Source organism: Nansenia antarctica (genome assembly GCF_963989245.1).
Source record: "Nansenia antarctica genome assembly, chromosome: 12".
NCBI classification, from domain to species: domain Eukaryota; kingdom Metazoa; phylum Chordata; class Actinopteri; order Argentiniformes; family Microstomatidae; genus Nansenia; species Nansenia antarctica.
In genome coordinates, this window is record NC_137682.1 from 7,186,368 (window position 1) to 7,214,348 (window position 27,981).

Here is a 27,981-nt window from a genome sequence, read left to right on the forward strand (position 1 = left end):
TACAAAAAACGACACAATAAAGTATAAAAAAAAGAGAAAACAGTGAGATAAAAAGACATGTGTGTACAGTTTACAAAAAAAGATAATTCCATCCTAAAGCCGTGATTTCCGTTGGCATATAGCTATACATTCACAATACCTCCCGTACACCCACCACTCCTCTTCCACAATCAGACATCACTTTCTACCACAAGCGCCACACTATACATCCTTCTAACTCCATCATCATATTCAGTATGCTCTATTCCCACCCCTAACACTTTCAAAAGCCCTACAAACACTCCTCCAGGGGCCTTCTCTACAAACCTGGGTAGATCCTTGTGACTGACTAACATTGTCCATCCATCGATTCCCTGCCTGCCTCCCTCCATCTCTCCCTCTCATCCCCGGTGGTCTCATCTCGTCTCCAGGGTCTTGCCTTCCAGAACCATCTTTATCTCTTTGGCGTCCAGCGTCTCGTACCTCAGGAGGGCGTCTGCCAGGTTCTTGTGCTCCTTGGTGTGGGATTTTAGGAGAGTTTTGGCACGCTCGTATGAGTCCTGGAGACCACACAAGCCGTGAGAGAAGTTAGTACACACTGTGGTATAGAGAGTAGAGTATCTCTGCATGAGCTTGAATTGTTACAATTCTAATCTGCGACGCATGTAGTTTGTACCACAATCCTACATACTGCAGCTTTATTCTTTATTTCAAAAACAACCGTGATCAAGGGTACTGCATGTTGTTTCTTTGATTGCATAGAAGTGAAACATCCCTTTCACACAAGGTGTTTTGAACATGCAGTGCCCTCCATAAGTATTGGGAAAAGGAAGCATGTTGTCTTCATTTAGCTTTATACTCCCAACAGTTTGGATTTGAAATTGAACAATTACTATGGGGTCAAAGTAGACACACAGCAAAGTAGTACAGCAAAAAGACTCAGAGGGGAGAAAAACAGGCACAAGGAAAAACTCCCTAGGAGGAAGAAACCTTGAGAGGAACTAGACTCTTCTGGCTGATTTAAGGCAATTGGGGACAAGAAAAACATCTGAAAGTATGCTGGGCCACTGGTTTGGAGGAGGGTAGAGTTGGATACGCACCTTCAAAAGTATCCTAATTTCACGTTCAATGGCAGCCTTAGTCTCTGGGCTTTGCTTGTTGAAGTCAGTGTAGGTCATGACACCAAGCTGGAAGATAGGAAAGTGAGGGATCCAGTACATCTTTGACAGGGTTCTTTGCGACAGGTCATGAAGGGCATACAGGTAATATAATACAACAGGGTTGACTAGGCCTGACTTCCTGCCAAAACGTACCTTCTCAGACATGCCAAATCTGGTCACCATCATTTTTGCAATTTTGGTGGCACCATCAAAGTCACTTGATGCACCTAGAAAATATGAACACAAAAACCCCCCAACATGAACACAAAACCTTAAAGGTAATTCAAACTCACTTTCCTTGGAAAACAGCTGAGGGATGGGGCTGGAGAAATGTAACCACTCAATTTCATAGGCAGAGCTCTTGAGGCAGTTATACTCTTCAGGAATCAATTGTTATATATAATTCCAAAATGTATGTAGCAATTACAGATGGCACCTTTAACAGTAGAACTGTGGTGCTTATGATACATAAGAGTTCCACTGTCATTCTGTACACAACTGTAGACTCTCACCCCATCCCTTTTGTCCTTAAAACATACAGTGGGCACCCCTAGTCAAAATGCCTTTTACAATTAATATAAGTGAAAAGAAGCAAACCTAAGCGATTTTCTAAATGGACGACACATTTCATCACATTTTAAAGCAAGATATATATTTTTTTTTTATTTTTACTTTTTACAGTTTCAAATGATTATAAAACAAGGAAAAATGCCGGAATATATAGTTCAACCCTGGAATTATTCACCTGACTCATTGAAGCCCTAACGAGTAAATCACCTTGGTCTGGGCCTTAGTACCGGTAATCATCTTCTCAAAAGGTAACACAGAATAATCCAAAAGGGTTCCCAAACGTTTGCACAGGGCACTTTTCCTTTTTTATAATTTAAAAACTAAAATTAAAAGAAACTGTGCTTTAAAATTTGCAGAAAGATGTCATGTTCAACTTTGTAGCATGGAGTGTTCAGGTTTGCGTTCAATCACTTGGAGATGAATTGAAACAAACATTTAAACCAGGGGTGCCCACATTTTTGCACCCCACTGTACCTGTGGTGATGTACTCGTTGCCGAATATGATCTCCTCAGCGACACGGCCCCCCATGCTGACGTCCATCTGGGCCAGCAGCTGAGAGCGTGTCTCACTCCAACGGTCGTTCTCTGGGAGCATGGACACCTGGAAGCACAGAGTGATGATGAGGACTTCAAACACAGGGTTCCCACACCTTCTAAAACATCAAATTCAAGCACTTTTCAAGGACTTTCAAGACTCAATTCCCTCAAATTCAAGGACCCAACACAGCATAGTTGTAGACAAATCTAGATGAGAATGTATATAATTGGAACTATCCGCTCACAGACAATAATTAAAAAGAGAGGCTTTTAAATGTAGCAGCTTGAACATGACTAGATGGTCTCTATAATTACGTAAAAAAATAATGTATATTTCTTTTTAGAGAGAGAGATAGAGAGAGGAATTCAAGCACTTTCAATGACCCATGTCTATTTTAAAAAACTTTCAAGGCCTTGATTTTTTTTTCAAATTCACAAACTTTCAAGGATTTCAAGGACCCGTGGGAACCCTGCAAACATGGCTCCCTGAGTCAGGGAATGAAAATATACACTTAAATGCCGTCATTAAATCACCCACAGTTACGGATGGGAATCGAGAACCGGTTCCAGTTGAGAACATTATGCATTTTTAGAGGTAGTGATGTAATTTTTCTCTTCTTGTGTGACATCGCCATCCAGCGATCTTTGTGCGTCAGTACACACTGCCCCATTGTGAAGAGTGGGGGCTAAAAGTAGGTGAAACAGCGCTTCCAGTGTTAAACACTGACCTACTGTAACATTCATCATCAAGCTTATCCGTCCATCAACCCAACGAGCAGCTACAGTAAACTGTACGTATTCATCCCACTCTTAACAAATAACTGGGGATATAAATCTAGCGATTAGTTTTAGTCTTTCAATCCATCTCCGGTGACCTCTGAGGGTCTTGAAGCATCATGGAAAAGGTGTCAAGTTAACTGCCTGTCTCTAAATGATACTCACATGACCCAGAGTGTTGCCGCGGGGCATGATGGTAGCCTTGTTGATGGGCATGGCATCTTTGGTGTAGTAGGCCACGATGGCATGGCCTGACTCGTGGTACGCCGTGATCAACTTGTTCTTCTTGTCTATCTCCACACTCCTCCTCTCTGGGCCTGATGTGGGACGGACAGAGAGAGAAACAGAGGAAGAAAAGACAAGTGAGATAGGGAGGAAAATACGAATATATGGTGAAAAAGAGGGAGCAGAGATAGACAGAAATAAGTAAAAGACTAAATCGAGGATCAACAATTACAAAATCCACAAATGTAGAGAGTAGTAGCCAACCAATCAAAACACAGCACAGGGCCTTCATCCAGTATCTGGACCAATCAACCCATTCCTCCTCAGACTTTCTCACCCATGAGAATCTTGTCTTTGGCAAACTCCAGCTCCTTCAGCGTCACCATGTCCTTTCCGTCCACTGCTGCCTTTAGGGCCGCCTGGTTCACCAGGTTCTCCAGATCAGCTCCAGAGAAACCCACCGTCCCCCTGGCGATGATCCCGGCCTCGACGGCTGCATGGAGAAACTGGCCGTCAGATAGGCAGTAAGGAACTGTGAAAGCCAAGCTAACCTCATTTGCATGCAGCTACAGTTCATACGTGGGGAGTTATGATTGACTAGCATGAGGCCCCTGCAGATTCTAACACATTTCCATGAGTCAATTAGGAAATTATTCACATTTATGACCTAAATCTAAAGTCATGAATGCTCATTTCGTACCAGGATCTACTTTGATTTTCTTGAGGTACCAATTAATGATCTCTGTGCGTCCCTTCACATCTGGCATGGGGACAGTGACCTGCATGTCGAAACGTCCTGGCCGAACCAGAGCACTTGGGAGGGGAAAAGAGGACAGTGAGTCTAACTTTGTCCAATAATGGCAAACTGTTCTCGGATATTACAGAAGACATCACTTAATGATAGGGATGTAACGATGCATAGCGAGACAGTTAATTATCGATACAAATATGAGACAATTCAAGTCGGTGATATGAAAAATTAATCGCGATAATCTTTTAACCCTTAAAAAAAACGACAGCACACGTTGGTCTCATTACCGTAATTCCTAAACTATATGTGCCATCGAAAACATTTAATCGGTTCCAGAAAGCAGAGAAGCTGCGCTTTCTAGCCATATAGTTATTACGGTAACTCAAAGCATGAAGCTCATGCACAGCTGAGGCGAATTGAAGAGAGAAGCGGCATTACGAGCGAGCATATTTTAGCGGTGTTTTACGAGCGGTGTTTTTATACTTTTGTGAGTTTGTGCCCATTTGTGAAATGTCACGAAGATCATCTAGGGTTACCAAACCACCCAAAAGGCAAAACACAGAGAGCCAGTATGGGGCAAAGATAGCGCACTCTCTGCAAAAGGAGCACTCCCTGGCAGTGTGCGGAGTTTAATGTGGGCCTGTGTCTGCAGCTAGAGAGAAACATTATGCCCTATTGTAGTTATACCCTACCTCAGAAATAAAAAGGGATTCTTTAAGAAAATACAGTATTTTGTAGTTTTTGTCTGAGAATTCTTTTTTTCATTTTTTTTTCAATGTCAGTCACAATTTGTCTGCAATCTCATTTTGTTAAAGAATCGTGGGGAAAATTGTATTGTGAACCCAGTATCATGAATCATATCGAATCGTGAGTCGAGTGTATCGTTACATCCCTACTTAATGATAACGATGTGAGATCAGAAAGCTGAGCCTACTTATCCAAAGCCTCAGGGAAGTTTGTTGCTCCGATGATGATGACCCCTTCATTTGGTTTAAACCTGCAGACATTAAAACATTAAGGTCAAAGGAAATCAAGATAGCCAAAGGGTCCATGTAAGACTACAGGGTATATACAGGAATCTTGAGGTTAATTTCAATACCTTTCTCAGACTTTTTAAAGACCTTGTCAATATTTTTCCAGACCTCACCGCCACTTCGAGCTGTAACCGTTTACATCAGTGACACCTTTAACTTTAGTTTGCAATAGACTAGACCACTACCATACAACAGCATTTCCGGTTCATCTTTGTTTTTTAATAAAACTAATAAATTCACGAACTTTTACTTAAAGTTTTTAGGACTCAAACTCTTTGGACAGAGTCTAATTCAGAAAAATATCTACAAAATTCAAGACCTCATAAAATCGTGATGAGACTTTTTAATACTTATTAAGGGTCTTGATTTTCCCCAAATTGATTTATCAACTTTTAATAATTTTCAAGACACCGCAGATACCCTGGTCCATGTAAGACTAAAGTCAGTGGTGCACCTCCACCACACTCCTCCCAGAATGCTACAGGGCATTACTCAACTATTGAACACTACAAAATCTCACTCACCCGTCCATCTCAGCCAGTAATTGATTGATGGTCTGTCTGGAGTAAGGGTGCATGGGAGACTCGATTCTCTTCCCTCCCACACTGTCCAACTCGTCAATGAAAATCACGCAGGGAGCATTAGCTTTTGCCTCCCCTAGGGGGAAAAAAGAGAAAGAAGAAGAAAAGTGGTTGAGGTCATGTGGTTACGTCCCTAGAGGGACTCTCTCCTGACTGAACTGTGATTAATATGGGGAGTGCTATGTAGTCAACTGTCTTCATCTTCTGGGATTGGAGCAGGAGAACATGTCATGTTGGTGATTCACTTGCATAGTATCCACAGCTTGTGTCCAGGGCCTTTATTGGCATCAGTAGAAGTCATGCACGTGAAACCCATTTACAATATATATTATAGACAAACCTATTGAAGAAGACAATGTGGTGATCCCAATTGGCTGACACATTGATATGTTCATGATTGGGAATTATGGTTTGAAATCTATAATAAATGATGATCAAAAACGTTTTACATTTTAACAATATAGCAGCCACTTTTATCCAAAGGGTTTTACAATTAGAGATCACAGGGAAAGTCTCCCTGGAGTAACTTAGGGCTAAGTGCCTTACTCAAGGGCTCACTAGTAGTGGTGTTCCTAGGTGGGATTTGAACTCATGACCTTCTGATCACCAGTCCAACTCACTATCAACTTGGCCACCACTACGAGACTTACTGAACAGGTTCCTGATGCGACTGGCGCCGACCCCCACGAACATCTCGTCAAACTCAGACCCTGAGGCGTAATAGAAGGGGACGTCGGCTTCTCCCGCTACTGCTCTGGCCAATAGAGTCTTCCCTGTACCAGGGGGACCGACCAGTAAGATGCCTACAGGCAGAGAGAGGAAGTGATGAAATAAAAAAAATAAAGCTAGAATGCTATGTTACATTACTCGACATTCTCAAAAGTGCAACCACAGAAGACATCGGATTAAAATCCAACAATGAATTGTTGTTGTGCCCTCGAGCAGAGCATGTACCCTCTAGCTGTCATAAAAACAAGAAAGAAATCAGAAATTATAAACGGTCAAGTGGGGCCAGTGGTTAATAGGTTCAGGCCGACATGGCAGCAGTGGTCTACCTCAATGGTGCTGCTGCCGAAAGCCACCACAAGGTGGTGACAAGAACTGTGAAGGATGTTTGAAAAAGAGAATCGTTCGCATTAGCCGACTCATGCTTATTGATGTCAGATTGCACTAAAACACCCCCCCCCCTGGCTTCTCTGTGCTGCCTGCGAGAGAATGCGTGGCGACGGTATGAGAATAGACAGGACTTGGTGCAATTGTGCTTGGTCCTTGTTAAAAGAACCTGATATTTTAACCATTTCCAGATTTTGCCAGTCTGTCTGATGAGGCAAGCTGATGACCATTCTCTGATAAACCATTCTCTGATAAACCATTCTCTGATGAACCATTCTCTGATGAACCATTCTCTGATAAACCATTCTCTGATGAACCATTCTTTTCAAACATCCTTCACAGCTCTTCACCACGATAATCGGGAAAATGGAACAGCCATTAGCGTCTTTGACCTGCTCACACTATACAAGTAATAATAATATACACAAAAGTATTGTTTTATTGCCATGCAATCAAGGTGTCTGGTATAGACACCTTGATTATCAAGAATTTGGTATTTTATGCTCCAGGCAAGGGGTCTGCCATTGACGGCAACCCCGGAGCAATTAGGGGTTCAGTGCCTTGCTCAAGGACACCTCAAAACGTGGCCAGTCGGGGTTTCGAACCGCCGAGCTGCCAACTTTGCGATCATTAGACACAGGCTCTACCCCCTGAGCCACAGACAATATCCCGGTCCTACCCTAAGTTCATTTAGGGATTTCACCCCAATCATGAAAATGTATCTGGGACAGCAAAAATCGTGCAATATATGCCGAGCATTAATGCAAACAATAAGAAACAATACATCTTGAGTAAAATACCCCTTTAACACACTTCAAACCTCTGTGCAAATGTGAGTTCCTGATCTTATTGATCTTTATTGAGCATCACTCACAGTCAGCTTGCATAAATCAAGCGAATCGTGACCTTATAAGGTTCTATCTCCGTTTAGAATGATAAGGTTCTATCTCCGTTTAGAATGATAAGGTTCTATCTCCGTTTAGGGCAGTTCAGAGATATTGAGCGTCAAAGTTTTTACATTCCATTATGTTTTGTGAGATGGAACCTTTGTATTTTTATGAATTACTAACTCAAAAATGTCAACATTTTAAAAAATAACACCACACAGGCATTAATAAACACCTAATGGATCAGATTATGTCAAAAACTAAATTTTGACAAAAATGGAGATAGAACCTTATAATTCTAACGTCACGACATGTCTTCCTCTGAATGAAGAGGACCACTTCACCTTTTGGCAGTTTCCCTCCGAGGACGGTGAACTTCTGCGGGCTCCTGAGGAACTCCACCACCTCCTGAAGCTCGTTCTTGGCCTCGTCCACCCCTTTGACGTGCTCAAACGTCACATTCTTCACCTGGACGGGGTCCACTGCCGAGTCCAGGCCTGCTGTGGTCCGGAATCGCACTGTCCAGAATGGTTAGATTAAAGCTCGAAATCACACTGCTTGGGAGTGGTTAATGTTTGTAAGCAACGGATTCATCAGCTGGCACAAATCACAGCGGTCTTGATGATAATGTTACATGCAGAGGATAGGAAGAGGAGCCTTTACCCGATAGGAAGGGTGTCTTGGAGAGCCCATAGAGTCCCACCAGCAGCAGAACCAGCAGGATCAGCCTGGTCCTCCTCAAGGAGTCTGCAAAATAATTGTTTTTGTAATTTGTTTACATTTTAAAATCCCTCCCATTTTAGCCAGCCCAGACAGCCCAGACTAGATGAAACTGTACAGAATGTTACATTCTGATTTAGAATGTTGTGGTAAAATGCAGCTAGACTGTTCAGAATACAAAAGGTAGGAAAAAGTGTAGTTGAAGTAATCTTGCTGTATTTTAAACCAAGCTAGAAAAACAACAACCTGTTAAACTAATCTTAGTAGGGTTGTTTCACCAAGCTAGCTTCAGAGTAACTCAAAATACTGGAGTGAGTTTTTGGCAGACAGATAAGACCAACAAGTGAGTGGTGCAGTCCCATGATGTGCTGTGTAAACACTTGCCTTGTGTGCGTTGTGTCAGAGCTTGAGCCTTCAGGAAGCCCTCAGCAAACCCAGTCTTGAAGGAGTCCTGCTGCCCATCAGGGATGTTCCTGGTTTTCAGGAGCTTGTCCATGGTCTCCACCTCCACTCCTCTGTCACGCGTCAGGATGCCCTGCACAACACATGGTTAGAGATGTTCGCAGTAGAACCAGAGAGGTATACGAACAAGCTTTACATAATTCAGGATTATCCAAAGTTAGCAGACTTGAGTTACCGTCAGGTTTAGACTTCCTCGATGTCACAAGCATGGTTCTTACACCTACCACTAATTCAAGCCATACTTGAGTACGGTGCTGTCTCTCAGTCAATATCAGACACACACTTTGCAACACTGATTTCAATGCAGAAAGTAGTGAGTCAGTGCCACATTTTCATTGTTGCTGAACTCAATCAACGCAGCTTTCTTGACTCAACCTTGAATTGGCATCCTTCACCATGCCAAAAGAAACCTTTTAATGAATAAACAGTGTCAGCGATGTCTCAGTGATAATGTTTTTATAAAATAAATAAATAAGTAATAGAGAGGGTGATTTGGGGCATGTGGCATAGGACAGAAATTCAGGATAATGTGCAGTTAGTCTGTCCCAGAGGGGGAAAGAGCTTCAGAATAAGTTGTTATAGGAATCTACTTGGCTAAAGATTGAGTTATCCCAAGTTGGGGCTATATTAAAAGTTAAAACCGCCCCTCCTGGTGCCCCCACGGTTGGAAAACGTCTCTTTTAAGTGCCCTTTTGAGGGGCAAAAATACCCTTTTGAGTGGAGAAAATGAGAGGACGTGCCCTATTGGTGCCCCCTCCAATGGTCTACACTTGACCATGTGCCCCCACAGTTGAAAAACGTCACACTAAAGTGCCCTTTTGAGTGGCAAAATTAGAGGATGTGCCCTATTGGCTGCCCTTCCAATGGTCTAAACTTGACCATGTGCACTGATGGGGTCCCATGTTGTGCAGTAGGTGCCCTTTTTTTCTTTTCGCCCCCCCTGCCATTCAAACAGCCTGAGTCCGCCACTGCTTGTACCCCTCTGGTGGCCTCTTTCTAAGTGTTGACAAATACACTACAGTCAATCCAGTGATTTACCTTCATGAAGGATGGTGTAAAGCCATCTGTTTCAACGGAGCGCTCTGCCTGCAGTCGCCTGGTTTTGGTCCTCAGAGTTTTAAAACCTCGACTTTGGACCCACACTGGAAATAATTTATAAATTCAAGGTCAAAAATGTTGGCCAAATACACATGCATTGTGTGTGTGCATGATGCCAATCAAATGTAGGAGGATGATTGGCAAGCCATTTTATCGGAAACGTTATTTTCTGAGCATTCTCTTTAATAACGTAACTTTGTAAACGAAGTAAACGATGAGCATTGAACAGAATCATCTACTGTTACCTGGCCAACATTGATGCTCAGTACACACTGCCTGTAGGAGAGACGGGCTCTGTCTGCAGAGAGCAGGGGAGACCAAAACCAGTTTGCTACCAGAGAAACCTAGAAATAAAATAAAAGGGAAACTTTGATAAGTGTATTGAACTGAATAGCCTACTAGATAGACTTCAGACATTCCTTGTCTAACCGTACTGAAACCAGACAACAAAGGGAGGGACCTACAATATACGGAAACGTGGAATTCAGACATAAAACGACAACTGGCATCATGTGTGTAGCCAGCTAGCGAACATTTGCAAAGTAGAGGATCCTATTTAATTCAACATTAATTCAAGGGGAATTTCGTGAACTTTTCTTACAAAACACACAACTACAAACATACACTTTTTAGATACACAGGGATGTTTGGACATTTTAATTACAATGACAATGTAAAAAAAAATTGTAGAGAGTCCGACTCTCTAGCTGGCGTGCCATGGCAGCCAGCGCGAGACACGCTTGAGAAGCGCATCTCACGCGGTCTGTATGGCTGCTCTAAACCGTTAACATGGGCACTGAAATGAAAAGCACACACGCTGCTGAGGTCACAGTGTAAACCAGCCATTCATAGTGACATAGACTTTGGCCTTTCCTCAATTGCCTGCGCTACGGCCTTATTCTTCATTGGGGTTTCAGGGCAAAGTGCCTTACCATGCTTGTTGTGGAAGAAGGAGTGTGTGGAGAGGTGGGAGGTTCTCCAGGGCTGTTGGCTCGGGCTGGATGGAGATGGAGATGGTCCTACCTGCTGACTCAGGCATGGTAGCACGCTGCTAACCAGCTCATCCAGCTGACCTACACCCAAGTCTGACAGGCCCAGGTCCCTCAAGCTCCATGTGGTCTACACACACACACACACACACACACACACACACACACACACACACATTTTACAAACACTATTAAAACAAATATATTCATTTCAAAATGACATGAACTATTATCCTTGCATTAAGAGGGACTCAATTCAACTTATTGAGTGATTTGTTGATGACATTGTTGCATTTTAGCTCATTTTAAAAGTGGAAAAAGCAAACGGTTTGAATAATTAGGTACATGAGGTGTTTCTGTATTTCAATTTAATAAATGTACCGAAATGTCTATAATAGAAACATTGAAACATTGAGTGTGAGTGAGATTGTGAGTGAGTGTGTACCTCTGTACTCAGCAGGGCGTGTTCTCGGGCGTGTTCTCTGTGCTGTGGTGTTTCAGCTGAAGCAGCGCTGCTGCTGCTTCCCACGGAGCTCTTCAGGGATCGGAGTGCGTTGATCAGGTGACTCAGGGGCACAGTGACCTGATAGGAAACACAATGTCAATGCTTAGACCAATTGGTAATTGCAAGTGTCAAATCTGCCTGTTAATTTAGTGTGATCACTAAATTAAAAATAAAAAATTCTTGCACCAAGCCAAATTTAAGGAAACATTTGGCCGAATACCGAATAGCCTACCTACCGGAAGTTTTTCATTTATTTTTGTACCATTGCATAAATGAAATAAATGTTCCTTTTTAATAATTGAAAATAAATAAATAAGAACAGCATTGCACTGTTTGATCGTGTCATCAAAAAAAGTTTACTCAGGGTTTTTCCTGGCACAAAATGAGGTATTATGACAGAGAAAGTTTGTTGTTAGTCCTTGTTAATGACAGTAGTACCATGTCAGTCCAACCTAACTGACATGGTACAACAAACCTATTGTTGACTATCTGATCAATAGAACTTTTCAGCGATTGAAAACCTTGATAGACTTCAAAACTGATCATTTTGCAAATATGAATGAATGAATGAATGAATGAATGAATGAATGAATGAATGAATGAATGGACTTTATTGTCATTGCTACAGTACAGGTACCAAACAACGAAATTTAGGAGGGGTGGCTCCCCTGGTGTTAGGAAAGGGAAAAAAAAAAACTTTTAGAAAAAGAAAAAAAAAAGAAGGGAAGGAGCTGGTTTACATAAATAAAGGCTATGTACACAATCCACTGTACTATACTGCACAGATAGTCAACTAGGGTTGTCATATTGCACAATAGTATTTTTTCACGTTATTTAAAGTGTCACAGTTTGCAGGCTTGAAATGTACATGTTTGTGCCTCAGCACTACACCTGATTTTTTCAGTCCAGCAGCTGCCATACAATCCGTCCAGACTGTCCAGGGCCCAGAACTTAGGTCTTTGCTGTGTTCAGGGCCTGGACGGCCCTGTGGTAGAAGCAGTTCTTCAGTCTGTTTGTCTTAGCGGCCGGGGTCTTGTACCTCCTTTTCGAGGGCAGCCTGGTAAAGTGTACGTGCCCAGGGTGGGTCGGGTCCCTGGAGATCTTTGAGGCCTTCCTGAGACAGCGTGTGTTGTACAGCTCTTCCAGAGAGGGGAGGGGGGCGCCGGTATACCGCTAGTATTGAAGGAAGCCAACTAATGTGACTTCCAGAATTTTTTATATGAAATAACATTTTGACCGAAAAGACTATTCTGACAGTTGACAAAGCGACGGGTGCGCAAGGCCTGGGCGCAACATGTTGCTGGCTGGTCGGCTTGTTGCCTGTTTTGTCTTGTGTGCACAGCTATTTCGCTAGCTTTTTTTTGTTGCATATTTGATGTGAAAGATGACATTACAAAGTTGAAGGTCATGGCCATAGTTTTCCATAGGTTTTCCAAGTAATTGCCTGTTAAATAAGGTCAAGCTGTTTTTTTGTCACTCTGGATATAATGATTTTGTCAGTCAGGATAACAATATCTTTCTGTTATCCCACAATGTCAACCGTTACTTTGAATGACACATCTTCTTCTTCTTAGGGCCTTAACTCCCAGTGGAGCATAGGCCGTTGACGACTCTTCTCCATCCAGCACGGCTTTGGGCTATCTTCTCCGTCTCTCCCCAGCTGGTACCATGTCTTTTCAGCTCTGCCTCCGTGTCCCGTCGCCTCCAGCTGTTTTTGGGCCTTCCCCTCTTCCGCTTCCCCTGGGGGTTCCAAGTCAGGGCCTGGCGTGTGGTGGTGACTGCTGGCTTACGTAAGGTCATGTGTGGCCAATCCATCCCCACTTCCTTCTGCGGATCTGGCTCTCTACTGGCTCCTGGCTCCCTCTCTGCCACAGCTCTCTACTGGCTCCTGGCTCCCTCTCTGCCACAGCTCTCTACTGGCTCCTGGCTCTCTACTGGCTCCTGGCTCCCTCTCTGCCACAGCTCTCTACTGGCTCCTGGCTCCCTCTCTGCCACAGCTCTCTACTGGCTCCTGGCTCTCTACTGGCTCCTGGCTCCCTCTCTGCCACAGCTCTCTACTGGCTCCTGGCTCCCTCTCTGCCACAGCTCTCTACTGGCTCCTGGCTCCCTCTCTGCCACAGCTCTCTACTGGCTCCTGGCTCTCTACTGGCTCCTGGCTCCCCCTCTGCCACAGCTCTCTACTGGCTCCTGGCTCCCTCTCTGCCACAGCTCTCTACTGGCTCCTGGCTCTCTACTGGCTCCTGGCTCCCTCTCTGCCACAGCTCTCTACTGGCTCCTGGCTCCCTCTCTGCCACAGCTCTCTACTGGCTCCTGGCTCCCTCTCTGCCACAGCTCTCTACTGGCTCCTGGCTCCCTCTCTGCCACAGCTCTCTACTGGCTCCCGGCTCCCTCTCTGCCACAGCTCTCTACTGGCTCCCGGCTCCCTCTCTGCCACAGCTCTCTACTGACTCCCGGCTCCCTCTCTGCCACAGCTCTCTACTGGCTCCCTCTCTGCCACAGCTCTCTACTGGCTCCTGGCTCCCTCTCTGCCACAGCTCTCTACTGGCTCCCGGCTCCCTCTCTGCCACAGCTCTCTACTGGCTCCCGGCTCCCTCTCTGCCACAGCTCTCTACTGACTCCCGGCTCCCTCTCTGTCACAGCTCTCTACTGGCTCCCTCTCTGCCACAGCTCTCTACTGGCTCCTGGCTCCCTCTCTGCCACAGCTCCTTGTTGCTGATTTTGTCCGGCCACCTGATTCTGAAGCTGCGCCTCAGACAGCTGTTAATGAATGTCTGGATCTTCTGTATCGTCTTTTTTGTCATGAATGACATGTACAGTTTTATTGTTTTACCGACTATTTTAAGGCTTGTAGGCATAAAGTATATATTATTATTTATTTATTTTTATTATTATTATTATTTATTTATTTTATAACATATTAATAACAACAATATTAAAAAGCATTAAAAGCATATTTTGTCTTTAACCATAGTTAACAAAGGAGATTGCAACATGGTCATTATTTATATTCTTTTGATGGTATTTATTTTAATAATTTACATTTAGGCCTAATTAAAGTCATAATGCTTTATCAATGCTTTACAGATTTGATGTTTTATGGGAAATTCTGTTGTAGACGCCCATTGCCCATGTCCAAAAAAGTCAGGGCTGCAAGGCTCAGGGCCAAGAGGACGTTTCTTGAGAGAAAGAGAGCAAGGTATTATAGTGACGGAGCAGTGACAAACATGAATTAGGTTTACACAAATTCTCAGATATATTTTAGTTACCATAATAGGCCTACTACTATTAATGTCAGACTAAGCTGTAGGCCCTTATACATGGAGCATTTGGTTGTTTACAATAGTATAATTGGAAGTCATTTTGATTATAGCCTGCACTTTATCGGTATCTTCTTGTGTGCAGCTACCACAGACGTAAGGGTGAAGCAGATCATGCTTTTGATTTGATTTCATGAGCCTCACCAGACCAGAAACCAATATTGAAAAAAATCTAGTACTGAAGTCTTCTTCTATGTAATACACCAAGTTTAGGGTGGACCATTCTAATTAATTCGAAAATGAATTGCATAGGTTTCTTTCATTTTTTCAATGAATAATTTTAAAGTTAATTCCTGCAGTGACATTTCCTACACCCTGAATGATTCAGCCTTTTATTTACACAGGAAACTAACCCTGATAAGAGGTCGAGGTGATCTTTAAAAATGTCAAACTGACAGCCTCTACTCTAAGGAGGCTGGGAAGATAAGGCATCAACCTGTCAGGGTGTTGAACACCTCTGCAGCAGAGAAGAGGAGGGAACAGTGGAGGAGAAACCAGAGGTGCCACAGGGAAAGATCGAGACAGATGCATGCTTTGATGAACCTCACTCCAGAGTCCATAGATGGTGACAATCTTGAGGAGCACAATGTACAACATCGACTTCACTACTACTATATATATGTTACGGTACATGTGGGAAAACTAGGGTTAGGGTTAGGTGCTAGGGTGTTACGGTTAAGGTTAGGGTTAGGATTAGGGGTAGGGTTAGACATGCCAGCATGGACCGGAGGCCCCCCCATTAAGAACCTCTGGACTAGAATGTCGATTTACCTGAAAAGTTCAGATTGACAGCTATAACATGTGACACAATCATATTCACTAGTCTGAAGAAGGTCTTTAATGTTGAACCAGCTATGCTGCTAGAATTCCTCATCTTGTCACGCATCTTGTCTGCAAGCGATGGTCTCTTCACATCTATCTGACAATAGTAGTAACTTAGTTCAACCCCTTTACCTCTCTCTACCTTACAATGGTAGTAACCTAACATCAAAGAAGTCAATCAGTTTTTTTTCTCCCATTTTCGTCTGTCTATTTGTGCAGCCCAAAGTTGCCAAAGGGGAAGCCTCGGGTTGCAGTTACTTACTTGCAACTATCAGTAACCAACCTAGCTGTGTTAACACAGTCTGAATGTCCTTCCTTCCTTAGCTACCTACTATTTACTACCTCCCATTACAACTTCCTATTGACCTATCTGTCTATAAGTGATCTGACCTATAACTTGTATAAGTCTGCCCAGGACTGAATATGCACGGGACCTTTGAAAAACTCTGCACTGCACTTTATAATAGCACTATCCAATGCACTGTCTGTCCTGTGTTGTCCTGTTTTGGCATTTGTATCTGTTTTTGTTCATGTATACATGTGAAAAAAGCATAAACGCACCTACTGTAATGCCAAAACAAATTCCTATATGTGTCAAGCATAATGGCAATAAACGTTATCTGAATCTGCATCTGCATCTGCACCTGGTCAATTAACTGAGTTAAAGTTAGAGTAAAACGCCAGCTGTCTGATCAGCAAGAATGTCAGTTCTGTTAGTTACCAGAAGGTCTATAGCTAACTAGCTACGGTTCTAGTTCACAGTTATTGCGGTCCAGCCACAACAACAACAACAACTGGACCACAGCCTTAAAAGCAGGACCGCATCACTGCAAATGCTAACGACAGCTAGCTCATTACTGTTGCTGGTAGGCCGGGTGACAGCTTGTCTGACCAGAACAAGGCTAGGCTAGCTGTCTAGACCCGTTATAGCCTAGCTAGTCAAACCATAACAAACAACTCTGACACTCGTTTCTTTCTTACCTGAGGTTGGACTGTCATTGACATGGAAAACATTTTCAATAGAGCCCCGAGAGACTGGCTGCAGACAGTCAAACGTGTCACCTATCCTTTCCAAATGCTCTCTCTGCAATCTTATCAATCTTTATTTCAACGCGACTCCAGTTTAGTTTTGGTCAAAGAGGATGAAACAACCAAGAGGTCTTTAGCATTTTGGGGGTAACGTTGCTATGCTAACGCCTAATATCTTCTTCTTCTTCTTCTGTTGGGTTTAACGAACGCCTAATATCAGAGTGCATTGTGGTATATAAACAGGCCATACACGTTTGATTTCTTGTATGACGTATCTTTGGTTCGGGAAAAGTAAGGACCCCAAAAAAATATGGCACACTACCTCAATATCACAGGCAATAACTAATGCGCTGTTACTTTTATGTCACATTTTGAGAAGAATTGCAGTCATAGGCAAATATGCATAACTTCAATTTGTTTCAGATTTCAATGTATGACACGTCAATATGACACTTACAATATGCCCTTTCATAATCTGCAAAAACTGAAAAATGACTAATTTTGACTAAATGAATAATGAATTCCCTAACCATGATGAAAAGTGTGTGACTACCTGTGTGTACCCACTTAAATCATAATGCCATGGTGGTGTGTGACTATTCTTCCGAATGCAAGAGAAATAATAAACACTCCTAAAAAATTGCTTTTTATACAAGAGATTTATTATTATGATGGAATTTGCATACACAATACAAACACTGTTTACGCCCAGTGAATTACTTCTGTCTCTGAAGATCCTTGGGGCTGGTGGTGTAAAAGCTCTGTATAGAATCACAGGATGGTTGAGGAATGGACATGCCATAGTTGATTGTAACTAATAGGCTATATTATATAAGCAGCACTGTATATTTCACAGGGTCTGATGAAAAAGTCTCCAAGTCTCCTTTTCTATTAATTTCCTTCAAAATGAGGCTTCTTTCATCTAGAACATATCATGTATTTGGTATGTGGATAAAAAGAGAAGAAGCTGCCAACAACTTAAATATAAATAATAAATGGTCATTTAATTACCAGGCTACTTTTCTATCCTTACCATAGTTGCTGGAGTGTAATATAATAAGACAGATCAATGTTGCATGTACACACTGATTAATCAATACCATTAAACAATACCAATGATGGTGTAATTACTGTGTAATAACTACAGGAATACATGCTATAGTAATCTGTTACGTGATGTTCAGTCATATTCATATCCTGGTTCATCAAAATCAAATTGCCTTATTTGACATGTTAAATAAGGCTTGTTTGGTATCTTTTTTTTGTTTTTTTTGTTAGTTAGTTCAAGTTTATTTCGAACAGCAGTCCAAGTACATTGGAATACAAATGATTTCAAAAATAAAGAATTTTAAAAATAGGAATAGGAGGAAGCAACGCTTATTTGTCCTATCCCCATTCACACACACAGTTACATACAGTTACAGTAGCGTAGGTTTACAACAGAAACAAACAACAAACAAACAAACAATCAGGCTCAATTTTGTCATTCAAATTCAAATACATTTCTACAGTGTTCCATAACATTCTGCAGTTTGGGACATACATGAACATAATTATTGTATTGTCTGCATTGTTACATTCTTATAGTCAAATGAAATACTATTGGACTTCACGTTATTTTCTCCTGCCTGTATGGCATGAGTACAATTCATGGAAATAGGACAAATATTTACATACAGCAATTAATATTTAAAAAAATAAACCAATATTCTTCCAGTACCAGTAGAGATGTAGTGATTTTACATTTGAAAAATATTATGATTTATATAAAGAAATCATGATATTAATAAAAGTTAATTATTTGGATTCATTGCAATGCAGATAGAACCTCACCCTAATGTCCTTTTGTCCTTCTTTTGTGTTCTATAAATGATTGCCATTTTATGAGGGGACTTTGCTACACACAAAACATTATTCTCTAAAATATAAATCATTTCGATATATTTACAATAGATTGTTGAAATATTGAGTAAATAATTTATCTAAAAAAGTGTATCAATATCAATAAAACACCAGTACTAAACATCTTCATAAACAATTTATGATGATATGGTTAATAAATACAGTACAGCCTCTCTGTAAATAGACGGTATAGAATGTACCATCACAACTTCTGACCGTTGCGTATTGACCAGTGAGTAGTGGCATACAAAAATCAGACACAGCTTGTAATGAAAATGCAACTTCTTCACACGAGTGGACCCTTGAGTGTGACTGGTTTGGACAACCCCCCTCAATCCTCAGCAAACTTTTCTGAAAGAGAGATGTTGACCACAGGGTTACCGTTTGATCTATAGATTTAATATGGCAGAACTTGAAGACACTGTCCCCCAAAGGACCAATTGTCATAGAGTGTTGATACTCTACTGAGGTAGAAGAACACTGTGGTGTTGATACATTACAGAGATAGAACACAGAGGCGTTGATACTGTAATGGAAATTTAACCATACGGTCCTCAGGTGAGACAGGAAACCAACAAGATGGTACACAGTATTTACTCGTTAATAAGGTTTAATCAAAATAGTTTGCAAAGTATTGACTTCTTAAACAACAGTACACAACAGAAGTGTCATGAGAGCTGTCCTGGCAAGAAGCCCTGAATTCTGGCTCTCACCAACATCTTTTTCTCGGACTGGACGCACAAGGTCAGCCGGCCCCCCTCCGAGGGTGGCGTGATTTACAGACAATGAGCTGGTGTGTACCTTATCTTTCTCAGTACTATCAGATGGGCACACTATCTTGTCAAGTGGCACATTCTGTACTGAGAAGTAAGGTAAGAAGTAATCAGAACACAATATCCAAACTTGCATTCATGTAGAACTCCAGAGCAGTTAGATCAGACAACATACTGTTAACCTCTTAGTCTATGACGTTAGTACAGGAACAAATCAACTTAGGATATACTGATTATACACAGGAATAACAGGAAGACACGTTAGAGCATTTTTAGCCATTACATTACGATATAGAGATAGAACACAGGGTTCACTCACCTCCTCTGTCGTTGAAGGTAAAGCTGGACCAGCCAATGAGCAACCAAAGCCCAGACTGTAGAAAAGGCCACAGTGGTAGGGGACAGGCGGAAAGGCCTCCACACCAGGGGTAGGGATTCATTGTGTATGAGAGAAAGTGAACTAGCCTGAAAAAAAGAACACAAATAGGGATTAGGAATCCCTCCCCTGTGATTACATTATGACATACTATACCCTGTGTAAATAATGTGATTTTTAAAAATGTATTATTATTTTGGTTCTATAATCCAAAAGTTGGGATTTTCCCAATGATTTTCTATGAGGATAAAGTACATAATTATCAGCTTTTATTTTATGTTATGTATTTTCATGTTATGTATGTATGCGAAACCACTTTTTTTTTTTTTTTAATACAGAAATACCTCATGTACGTAAGTATTCAGACCCTTTCAGATTCAGATTCAGATTCAGATAACGTTTATTGCCATTATGCATACACATATAGGAATTTGCTTCGACATTACAGTAAGTGCGTTTATACTTTTTTCACGTGTCAAAAAACAGGACAACACAGGACAGACAACAGTGCATTGGATAGTGCAATATAAAGTGCAATTGACATTTTTGCAATGTCAATGAATTTGCAATGACACTCTTAAAATTAGCTACAATGCAAAAATGTCACCATCAAATCACTCAATAAGTTGAATTGAATCTTAATGCCAGGATAATAGATCATGTAATTTTGGAAACAATATCTTTGTTCACAGTGCCCTCTCTTTCCTATTGTGGACAGGAAATGTTCCTCTCTTTGGTTAAGGGTATTAGATTCAGATCATCACCTGTGATGCGGTCAGAGCCTTCAGGGTGTTGAGCCTCTGCAGCACACTGGCCATGTCCTCCTGAAGTCTCCACAGTGCCACAACCACCTGTTCATGAAGGTCACCACCAGCAACTCCCTCATTGATACAAAGTGTCTGAGAACCCAATCCAGGTGACCTGGATCCTACACCAGAAACACAAGGCAGTGAGTGAGACATTGTTTGACAATGGGCTTTAAAAGCAGAGGAGAAAGTTAACAGTATCATCGGGATACAGTAGAAACAACAAGACCATGATTACAGCCCCCACCTCCTCCACTCTTTGACAAGGAAGTGCCAGGTTGGTGTAATCCATGTCCTGCATCATGGCCTCCCTGGAGCCATGTGTCCTCTCCCTCATTTAGAGTCGTCTTGGTCTCTTCCCAAAGGTCCCTCCGACCTTGAGCTTCCTTCGTGTGAGACGAGTGTACTTCTCTGGCTGCCCCAGAACCCTTGAAAGACAACCAGACAAAATCATCCAATCGTAGCATTTGTAATCTAGTTTCCATTTAAGCCGTAACCAAAAACAATGCCTCAAAACGTAACCAAAACAATGCCTCTCTCTCTCCCCCCTTACGCTCTGCTCCCTCCTGGTCTCACACACACACACACACACACACACACACACACACACACACACACACACTCAGATCTTCCTCTAAACATCAGTGTAGCTAGCTTCTCACCCAGGACTGCTCACTATGTTACTGTGGATCTTTATACTGCCTTATTTTTTACGGTAAAAGTGGTCAGACCGAGCCACTGTGAATGGGATTCTGAGAGGACAGAGATGGTCTCAGGTGATGATCTTCGGCCTTTGTACAGACATGTTTGTGATTTATTCTGTTTGTATGGCTCTCTGTTAGTGCTATGTTTAATCCAATACAGGTGTTCAGTTCTATTTAAATAGAGCATCCTATGTTGGTTCTATGTCATTTTACAAAGGTTCTATGTAGTCCTGTAAAAGATCTATGCAGACCACTGTCGTAACAGTGGGACTTACCTCCTCCGTGGTTATATGCGCCATTGACTCACAGAATTCCTCACTCTCTGAATCATTGCCATGATGATTCAGTTCAGGAAGGACATTGCCGCCATCTGTAGAATGGCAAAGCACACCATATACGTTTTACTTCATGGATCCATGTCCAATGCAAAACACACATGTGTTTTGATGTATCCAGACATGTGTGGTCTCTAAGTGGGGTACTCTAAACTGGTGTTTGATACCATTCCTCATTCCATTCCATCCATTACAATAAGACCGTCCTCTGATTTCTACCTCCACCAACCTCCCCTTGTTTCCACCTTCGCCCCTTTAACTAGCAACTCATTTGAGTACCGTAATGGTGGAGGGCCTTACCACAGAGGTGTCCATTCATGTGCCTGTACTGGCTCTCCAGCGGAGGTTCTATGGTACAGGCCAACTCCTCCTCCACCTCGCTGTTAAGGGAACTGTGTATTAGGCTGGTCTCCACACTGTCATTGGACGGAAAGGCCTCTGAAGGCCTCATGAAGTCCTCCGTTCTCACCAGCTGTGGGTCAGGGGCTCTCCTGTCTGGCATAGTGCATCATTAGAGTGACAAAACACAGATACATATATATCAAAAAGGATGGTTAGGTTACAGTTAGCTTAAAAGTACGTAAAAGTACTTATACACATTTTTCCTTTTAATCGCGAATATACTAATCAACGTTCGTGGAACAGCCCCCTGGATTTGAAAACCAGTCTCACATTGACAAACATACTTTTCCTGATGCCAACAAACAACTAAATCATGGTCAAGAGCTTGAAAAGCCCTTGAACTAACTATGCTTATGACTGCACTATAATGAGTATGATGTTATGCATATTTGAATTTGGTAGTACCGTACTTCATGCAACAAATGATTCATACAAACTTGCAAAACTACTGCTATAGGTGTTACCTTGTATCTCCTCCTCCTCTGCTTCATCTTCCTCCTCCATCTCCAAATCACTACTTTCCTCTTCCTCTTCACCTTCCACTTCAGAAACTTCAATTTCAGTTTTGCTTTTCTCATTTCCATTCATAACCATGCCATTAATATTGCAATCTGTGATTTCCCCCTTTTCTGGGGTTTGCATGGCTTCCCAAAGATCCCCAAAGCCTAAGCAGTGTAAGAAAAACAGTAAAATACCTCTTCATAACAGCTTATAACAACTTAATGACTTCCATAGGACACATCTAATGATGTTATGCATATTTGAATTTGGTAGTACTTCATGCAACAAATGATTCATACAAACTTGCAAAACTACTGCTATAGGTGTTACCTCGTATCTCTTCCTCCTCCTCTGCTTCATCTTCCTCCTCCTTCACCAAATCACTACTTTCCTCTTCACCTTCACTTTCCACTTTTCTTTCAGTTTTGCTTTTCTCATTTCCATTCATAACCATGCCATTAATATTGCAATCTGTGACCTTGTCTGGGCTTTGCATGGCTTCCCAAAGATCCCCAAAGCCTAAGCAGTGTAAGAAAAGAAAACAGTAAAATACCTCTTTATAACAGCTTATAACAACTTAGTGACTTCCATAGGACACATCTAACGGGACTAGAATGCAACCACAGCATCTACAACGCCACAACACATTGACACGATATTTAGCAGTCTGTGACTACTAGACAACCACACATGGCTCTAGGACAAGTGACACTTAATACAACTAATAAACTATTACAACTACATAGCTCAACCTACTAATGAGGCAAAACTACACACTTTGAATGATATGAAAAAAACACAATGCCACGAGAAAGGAAGGGAGACACAAAAGACTCCAGAAAAATAGACACCTACCGTCCATCAATGGTTTCTGCTGATGTGGCCATTGCGATTGAGCTGAACAAAATTAAAAAAGGCACTTTTAAGTAATGTGTGTTTTTAAGTCAGGCTGACACTGTGCAATTTCAGCCACAAGCCACGTCTTCATGATACATTTTACATGAGAGGTGCTACGACGTGATATGAGAACGTGGGAATCCAGGAAGCTGTTTACAAGAACAACTTGCAAGACCTCCACAACGCTCTGCTTCTGGGACCATAGACTATAGAATACTTCATAATATATAATAGATTCTAATTGGCCCATGCCAATAGAATACATAATACATTCCAACTGGTCCATGCCATTAGAATACATAATACATTCTGATTGGTCCATGCCATGGCAGGACCACAGCTGCCTTTTTAAATATACTGTATCTAGAGAAAATTATCATGATTGTTCAAAATTCACATTATTTTTTAAGAATAGACAGCCTCCGTCCGACGTAATGCTCATGTGTGATTTAAAAGGTGTTGTGCCCTTAAGCATCACCTCCCAATCAGGTAGCCACTGTTGATTGCGTGGCAGGCTAGCCTCTGGCTCACTAGGTAAGATTGTGGCTTACAGGTTTGATCCCCCCCACTCATTACAGCAGTCATTCTCATCAGGCACCTGCAATAGATTTAAAAGGCCTGAAGGCCCTCTTGTCCTCCTCCTCCTCCTCCTCCTCCTCCTCTTCGCCTCCCTCCACTTCCTCGTAGAAAGTCCCTAGAACCGCCATCAGATCAGAGACCTCCTCTGTGACTGGAATGGTTTCCAAAATCTTCCAAAGAGAGCCAAATTAATATTTGTGTGTAGAAAGAAGCCTGTAGCATATTCTATTTCATGCAGTGCCGTCTTAAGGTTTATTTTTATCGAAGGTAAAAAAATAATTTTAGGAATATAAGGTAGAATAAAGATTTCACTGAACTGATAATTGTAGCCTTTCATTTATCATAAAATGTTCAACAAGCTTACCAGCTGAATGTCGTCGACATACATGGTCATGGCTTCTTCCCTTGTCATATTCCCCAAAGAATTCCATGCGTCCCTGGCAAGAGAAAACATGTGAGTCTCCCGTGACTAATGATGATGGAATACATCAGTGAATTTATGGATGAATTAAAACCTGCAAAATGTAGCCTATTTCAGCATTTAAATGAGGAACTCTATGTATGGTGTATAGTGTTAGATACTGTAAAGTATTTGAAATAGAACTCAGAATTTGGTTGATCTGATTACTTAGCTCACAGAAGAAATTGTTTGACCAAAAGTCAAAAACACAAAACTGACATCATTATCCTCTATTGTGTGGCTATGTACGTACATCATGAATGTTGCCATTGCAGGTTTGATGCAAGCAACAAACAGTCCACATCACTGTGAAGCACGTTGTGTGATGTGGCTTAAGCATAACAAAAAGCAACATTATTATTATATAACATTATTTTAACACTAGCAAACATGTTTTCTATTCCTCTTGGTTCCGTTCACATTTCAAAAGGGTTCCTCCTCCCCTAAGCATAGGCTACCTTGAAGTGCTCTTGCTGCATCCAATGCTATCACATCTCAACCACAGGTTGCATAATGCATTAGACACCATCCAATGTGTGTGTCTTCATAGTTTTAAGGCAGCATTTTGTCTTTAACATTTTGACATTAGGTCAATTTAATATCCTCAAAACTGGTAAATCTAGTGACAATATAATTATTTACTAGTCCAGAACACCAGTTAGCCTACCACTTGGCTTTGCCCACAGTGTCCCAGTGACTTCCTGGTCTTGGGATGTTGCAGGGTCCGTCTGTGGCTTGCATATAGTAACTATAAAACATAAACATCATGTCTTCGGATTGTTGATACAGACCTAAGAGAGAAAGAGGGAGAAACATAAGTATCGTAGGCTACATACTGGAGGGAAAAAGTAACGAGGAATATGAGTGTGATGAATCTCTCAAGGAAGTTATTAGCCTATACTCCATTGGTTTGAGAGACCTCATTTGATCTCATCTAGCAGGTTCATAAGGCACAATATGTTTCAGATGTATTTTGGCCCTACAGGAGATAACAGGAGATAACAGGAGCCAGTGTAAAGATCTAAGAATGGGAGAAATGTGATCAAACTGCCTAGTTTTAGTCAGGATTCTTGCAGCATTTTGGAATAAATTGTAATTGTCTTAAGTGCCTGTTTGGAGAGTCCTGAAAAAAGGCCATTGCAGTAGTAGTCTAACCTGCTAGATATAAAAGCGTGGATACGCTTTCTTGGACATATAACCCCTAATTCTCGCTATATTTTTTAAAGATGATAATAAATATGCTGTTTTTGTTGTTGATTTAATGTGGGAGTTAAAACTGAAGTCTGAGTTTAAAATAATGACACCGAGATGGTTACAGCAACCATTAACATTTAATAAACTGCTTTGTAGTTGTAATGGCTAAAAATGCTCTAACGTGTCTTCCTGTTATTCCTGTGTATAATCAATATATCCTAAGTTGATTTGTTCCTGTACTAACGTCATAGACTAAGAGGTTAACAGTATGTTATCTGATCTAACTACTCTGGAGTTCTACATGAATGCAAGTTTGGATGTTGTGTTCTGATTAACTCTTACCTTACTTCTCAGTACAGAATGTGCTAAATCTGCCACTTGACAAGATAGTGTGCCCATCTGCTAGTACTGAGAAAGATAAGGTACACACCAGCTCATTGTCTGTAAATCACGCCACCCTCTGAGGGGGGCCGGCTGACCTTGTCCGTCCAGTCCGAGTGGTGAGAACCAGAATTCAGGGCTTCTTGCCAGGACAGCTCTCATGACACTTCTGTTGTGTAGCCTACTGTTGTTTAAGAAGTCAATACTTTGCAAACTATTTTGATTAAACCTTATTAACGAGTAAATACTGTGTACCATCTTGTTGGTTTCCTGTCTCACCTGAGGACCGTATGGTTACATTTCCATTAGGCCTACAGTAGTATTTTTTGATTGAGAATGTTTATTTTGGTCCCCTATGCAATTCACAATACAGATATAAAAAAAAATGATGTACACAGTCACAATTCATAACACCAGGACCAAAAAGGTGTAGGCTGAAGCATAACATAGGCTGTAGTATAACATCCAGAGCGTTCTAATCTGATAATAATAGTGTTCATTCATGATACATAAAAGTATACACAAAATGTAGGCGTGTCCTATTTCCTATTAAGTGTAGTTATGAATATGTGTGCTATTGTGTCTAGGTGTGATTTGGGACCATCTTCCAGGCTCACCATCTTCAGGTAAATTCCACATCACTCGCACTGCGGAATCAAACTTCTTCTCTAGTGTGGTGGGTTCGTCGGTCGCCATGGGGGAGTCTATTTGGATGACAGGCTCAGCATTAATAACAAATAAATAATAAATAAATAAATAACACCATTCATGAAAAGAACGATGGCAGTGTTTTTTCACGGCGTTTTCACTAATTGGGATTTCAGTAGCCTAGACTCAGTCCAAATAAATAGACTCACCCAAAGGTGGGGCGCATGCATGGATTTAGCTCTCTGTCATCTCACCAGAACTGACTACTAAGCAATACTCGGAGAGATTATCCCTCAGCAACCTGAATCCGATGTCTCATAAGGCATAGCTAAAAGCGCAACACTAAACATGTGTTAAGGGAGTTGTAGTTTATTTTGAGGGACATTTGAACAAGCGCGGGCGAGTTCTATAGCTTTTCTGACAACAATACCCACAATTCTCCCTAGGAGGGGATTTAATTGACGCCTCTGGGAGATGCAGTGCTAAAGGGGTTTTGCGGATTTTCAAGAAACTATTAAATGAATGTAGGCTTGAATTTAGTAGTAGTGTCTCCTGTCTTATTTGTCTCTTACAACTATTTGTCACCTTCCAATTGTCTCACTTGTCACTTTATTTATCTTGCCTTACCATGTCCCTTACCTTAACCCTAACCCTTAACCCTAATAACATTAACCAACCCTTACCTAACCAAGGCCAGTGGTAATAATATAATAATAACTTTTATTTGTATAGCGCTTTTCCTGCAAACGTTGTAGCTTGCCCAAACATGCGTCAAGGGGGCTGTTTAAATGTTTAATCTCATATTTGTATTTAATATACTATGTTTATCGTTATAGCGCTGCCCATAACCAACCCTAGCTTCAACTAACCCTAACCTTAAACAACCCCGTCCTAACCCTAACCAACCCTTAAGCCTACTTAACCTTAACCTTAACCCTAACCCTGACCTTAACCCTAGCCATTACGTTTTAAATCTTATTTCAATGGGGTGACGTCAGAGTCGGACCTGTCCCAAGCATCCCATATCAGCGTCCTTGGGTTTTTGAAAGGCGCTATATAAATTAAAGTTATTATTATTATTATTATTATTATTATTATTATTATTATTATTATTATTATTATTATTATAATATAGCATCTACCCTGGCAACTAAAGAGAGGGACGACGCTTTTCCACCTCCTCTTTCTGCTTCTCTAACTAACCTGCCTCTCACTCAAACCCGCACTCAAGTACAATTGGTTTTCCCATGTTTTTCAGTTGGATATAATAAACCAATCCACGTCGTCAACTGTATTGGCAAATCGTGAGTTTAGAATGATACGGTTCTATCTCCGTTTAGAATGAGAAGGTTCTGAGAAGGTTCTATCTCCGTTTAGAATGAGAAGGTTCTATCTCCGTTTAGAATGATAAGGTTCTATCTCCGTTTAGAATGATAAGGTTCTATCTCCGTTTAGAATGATAAGGTT

General features: G+C 41.5%; 2 protein-coding genes across 2 annotated transcripts; both read right to left on the reverse strand.

Moving 5' to 3' along the window:
- LOC308168317 (ATP-dependent zinc metalloprotease YME1L1-like) lies at positions 1-16,576 on the reverse strand. The gene is made up of 18 exons (XM_080542865.1): positions 16,509-16,576; positions 11,329-11,466; positions 10,827-11,013; positions 10,140-10,238; positions 9,835-9,938; positions 8,719-8,869; positions 8,278-8,361; positions 7,959-8,132; positions 6,265-6,417; positions 5,558-5,690; positions 4,934-4,996; positions 3,949-4,061; positions 3,586-3,741; positions 3,189-3,340; positions 2,184-2,310; positions 1,293-1,366; positions 1,080-1,166; positions 1-539 (listed from the first exon to the last, which is right to left on the reverse strand). Exons 1-18 carry the CDS (start codon positions 16,539-16,541, stop codon positions 396-398), a joined length of 2,172 nt encoding a protein of 723 aa, XP_080398991.1. The 5' UTR covers positions 16,542-16,576; the 3' UTR covers positions 1-395.
- A 3,783-nt stretch (positions 16,577-20,359) lies between these two features.
- LOC308168633 (acyl-CoA-binding domain-containing protein 5-like) lies at positions 20,360-26,562 on the reverse strand (the record flags this gene model as incomplete). Its single annotated transcript, XM_080543233.1, has 10 exons — positions 20,360-20,535; positions 20,790-20,841; positions 21,393-21,487; positions 21,753-21,947; positions 22,319-22,519; positions 22,686-22,874; positions 23,851-24,001; positions 24,196-24,268; positions 24,959-25,082; positions 26,484-26,562. The coding sequence occupies 10 exons, from the start codon at positions 26,560-26,562 to the stop codon at positions 20,360-20,362; spliced, it is 1,335 nt and encodes a 444-aa protein (XP_080399359.1).
- Positions 26,563-27,981: the final 1,419 nt, after the last annotated feature.

What these genes read in the sequence shown, in the direction of transcription:
- LOC308168317 (XM_080542865.1), bottom strand. Translation starts at nt 16,541, where the DNA reads ATGTTTTCCATGTCAATGACAGTCCAACCTCAG. An exon ending in TGAGCATCAATGTTGGCCAG is followed by an intron (nt 9,939 to 10,139) that starts GTAACAGTAGAT and finishes AATTATTTCCAG; the next exon opens with TGTGGGTCCAAAGTCGAGGT. An exon ending in TCTGACACAACGCACACAAG is followed by an intron (nt 8,362 to 8,718) that starts GCAAGTGTTTAC and finishes ATTATTTTGCAG; the next exon opens with ACTCCTTGAGGAGGACCAGG.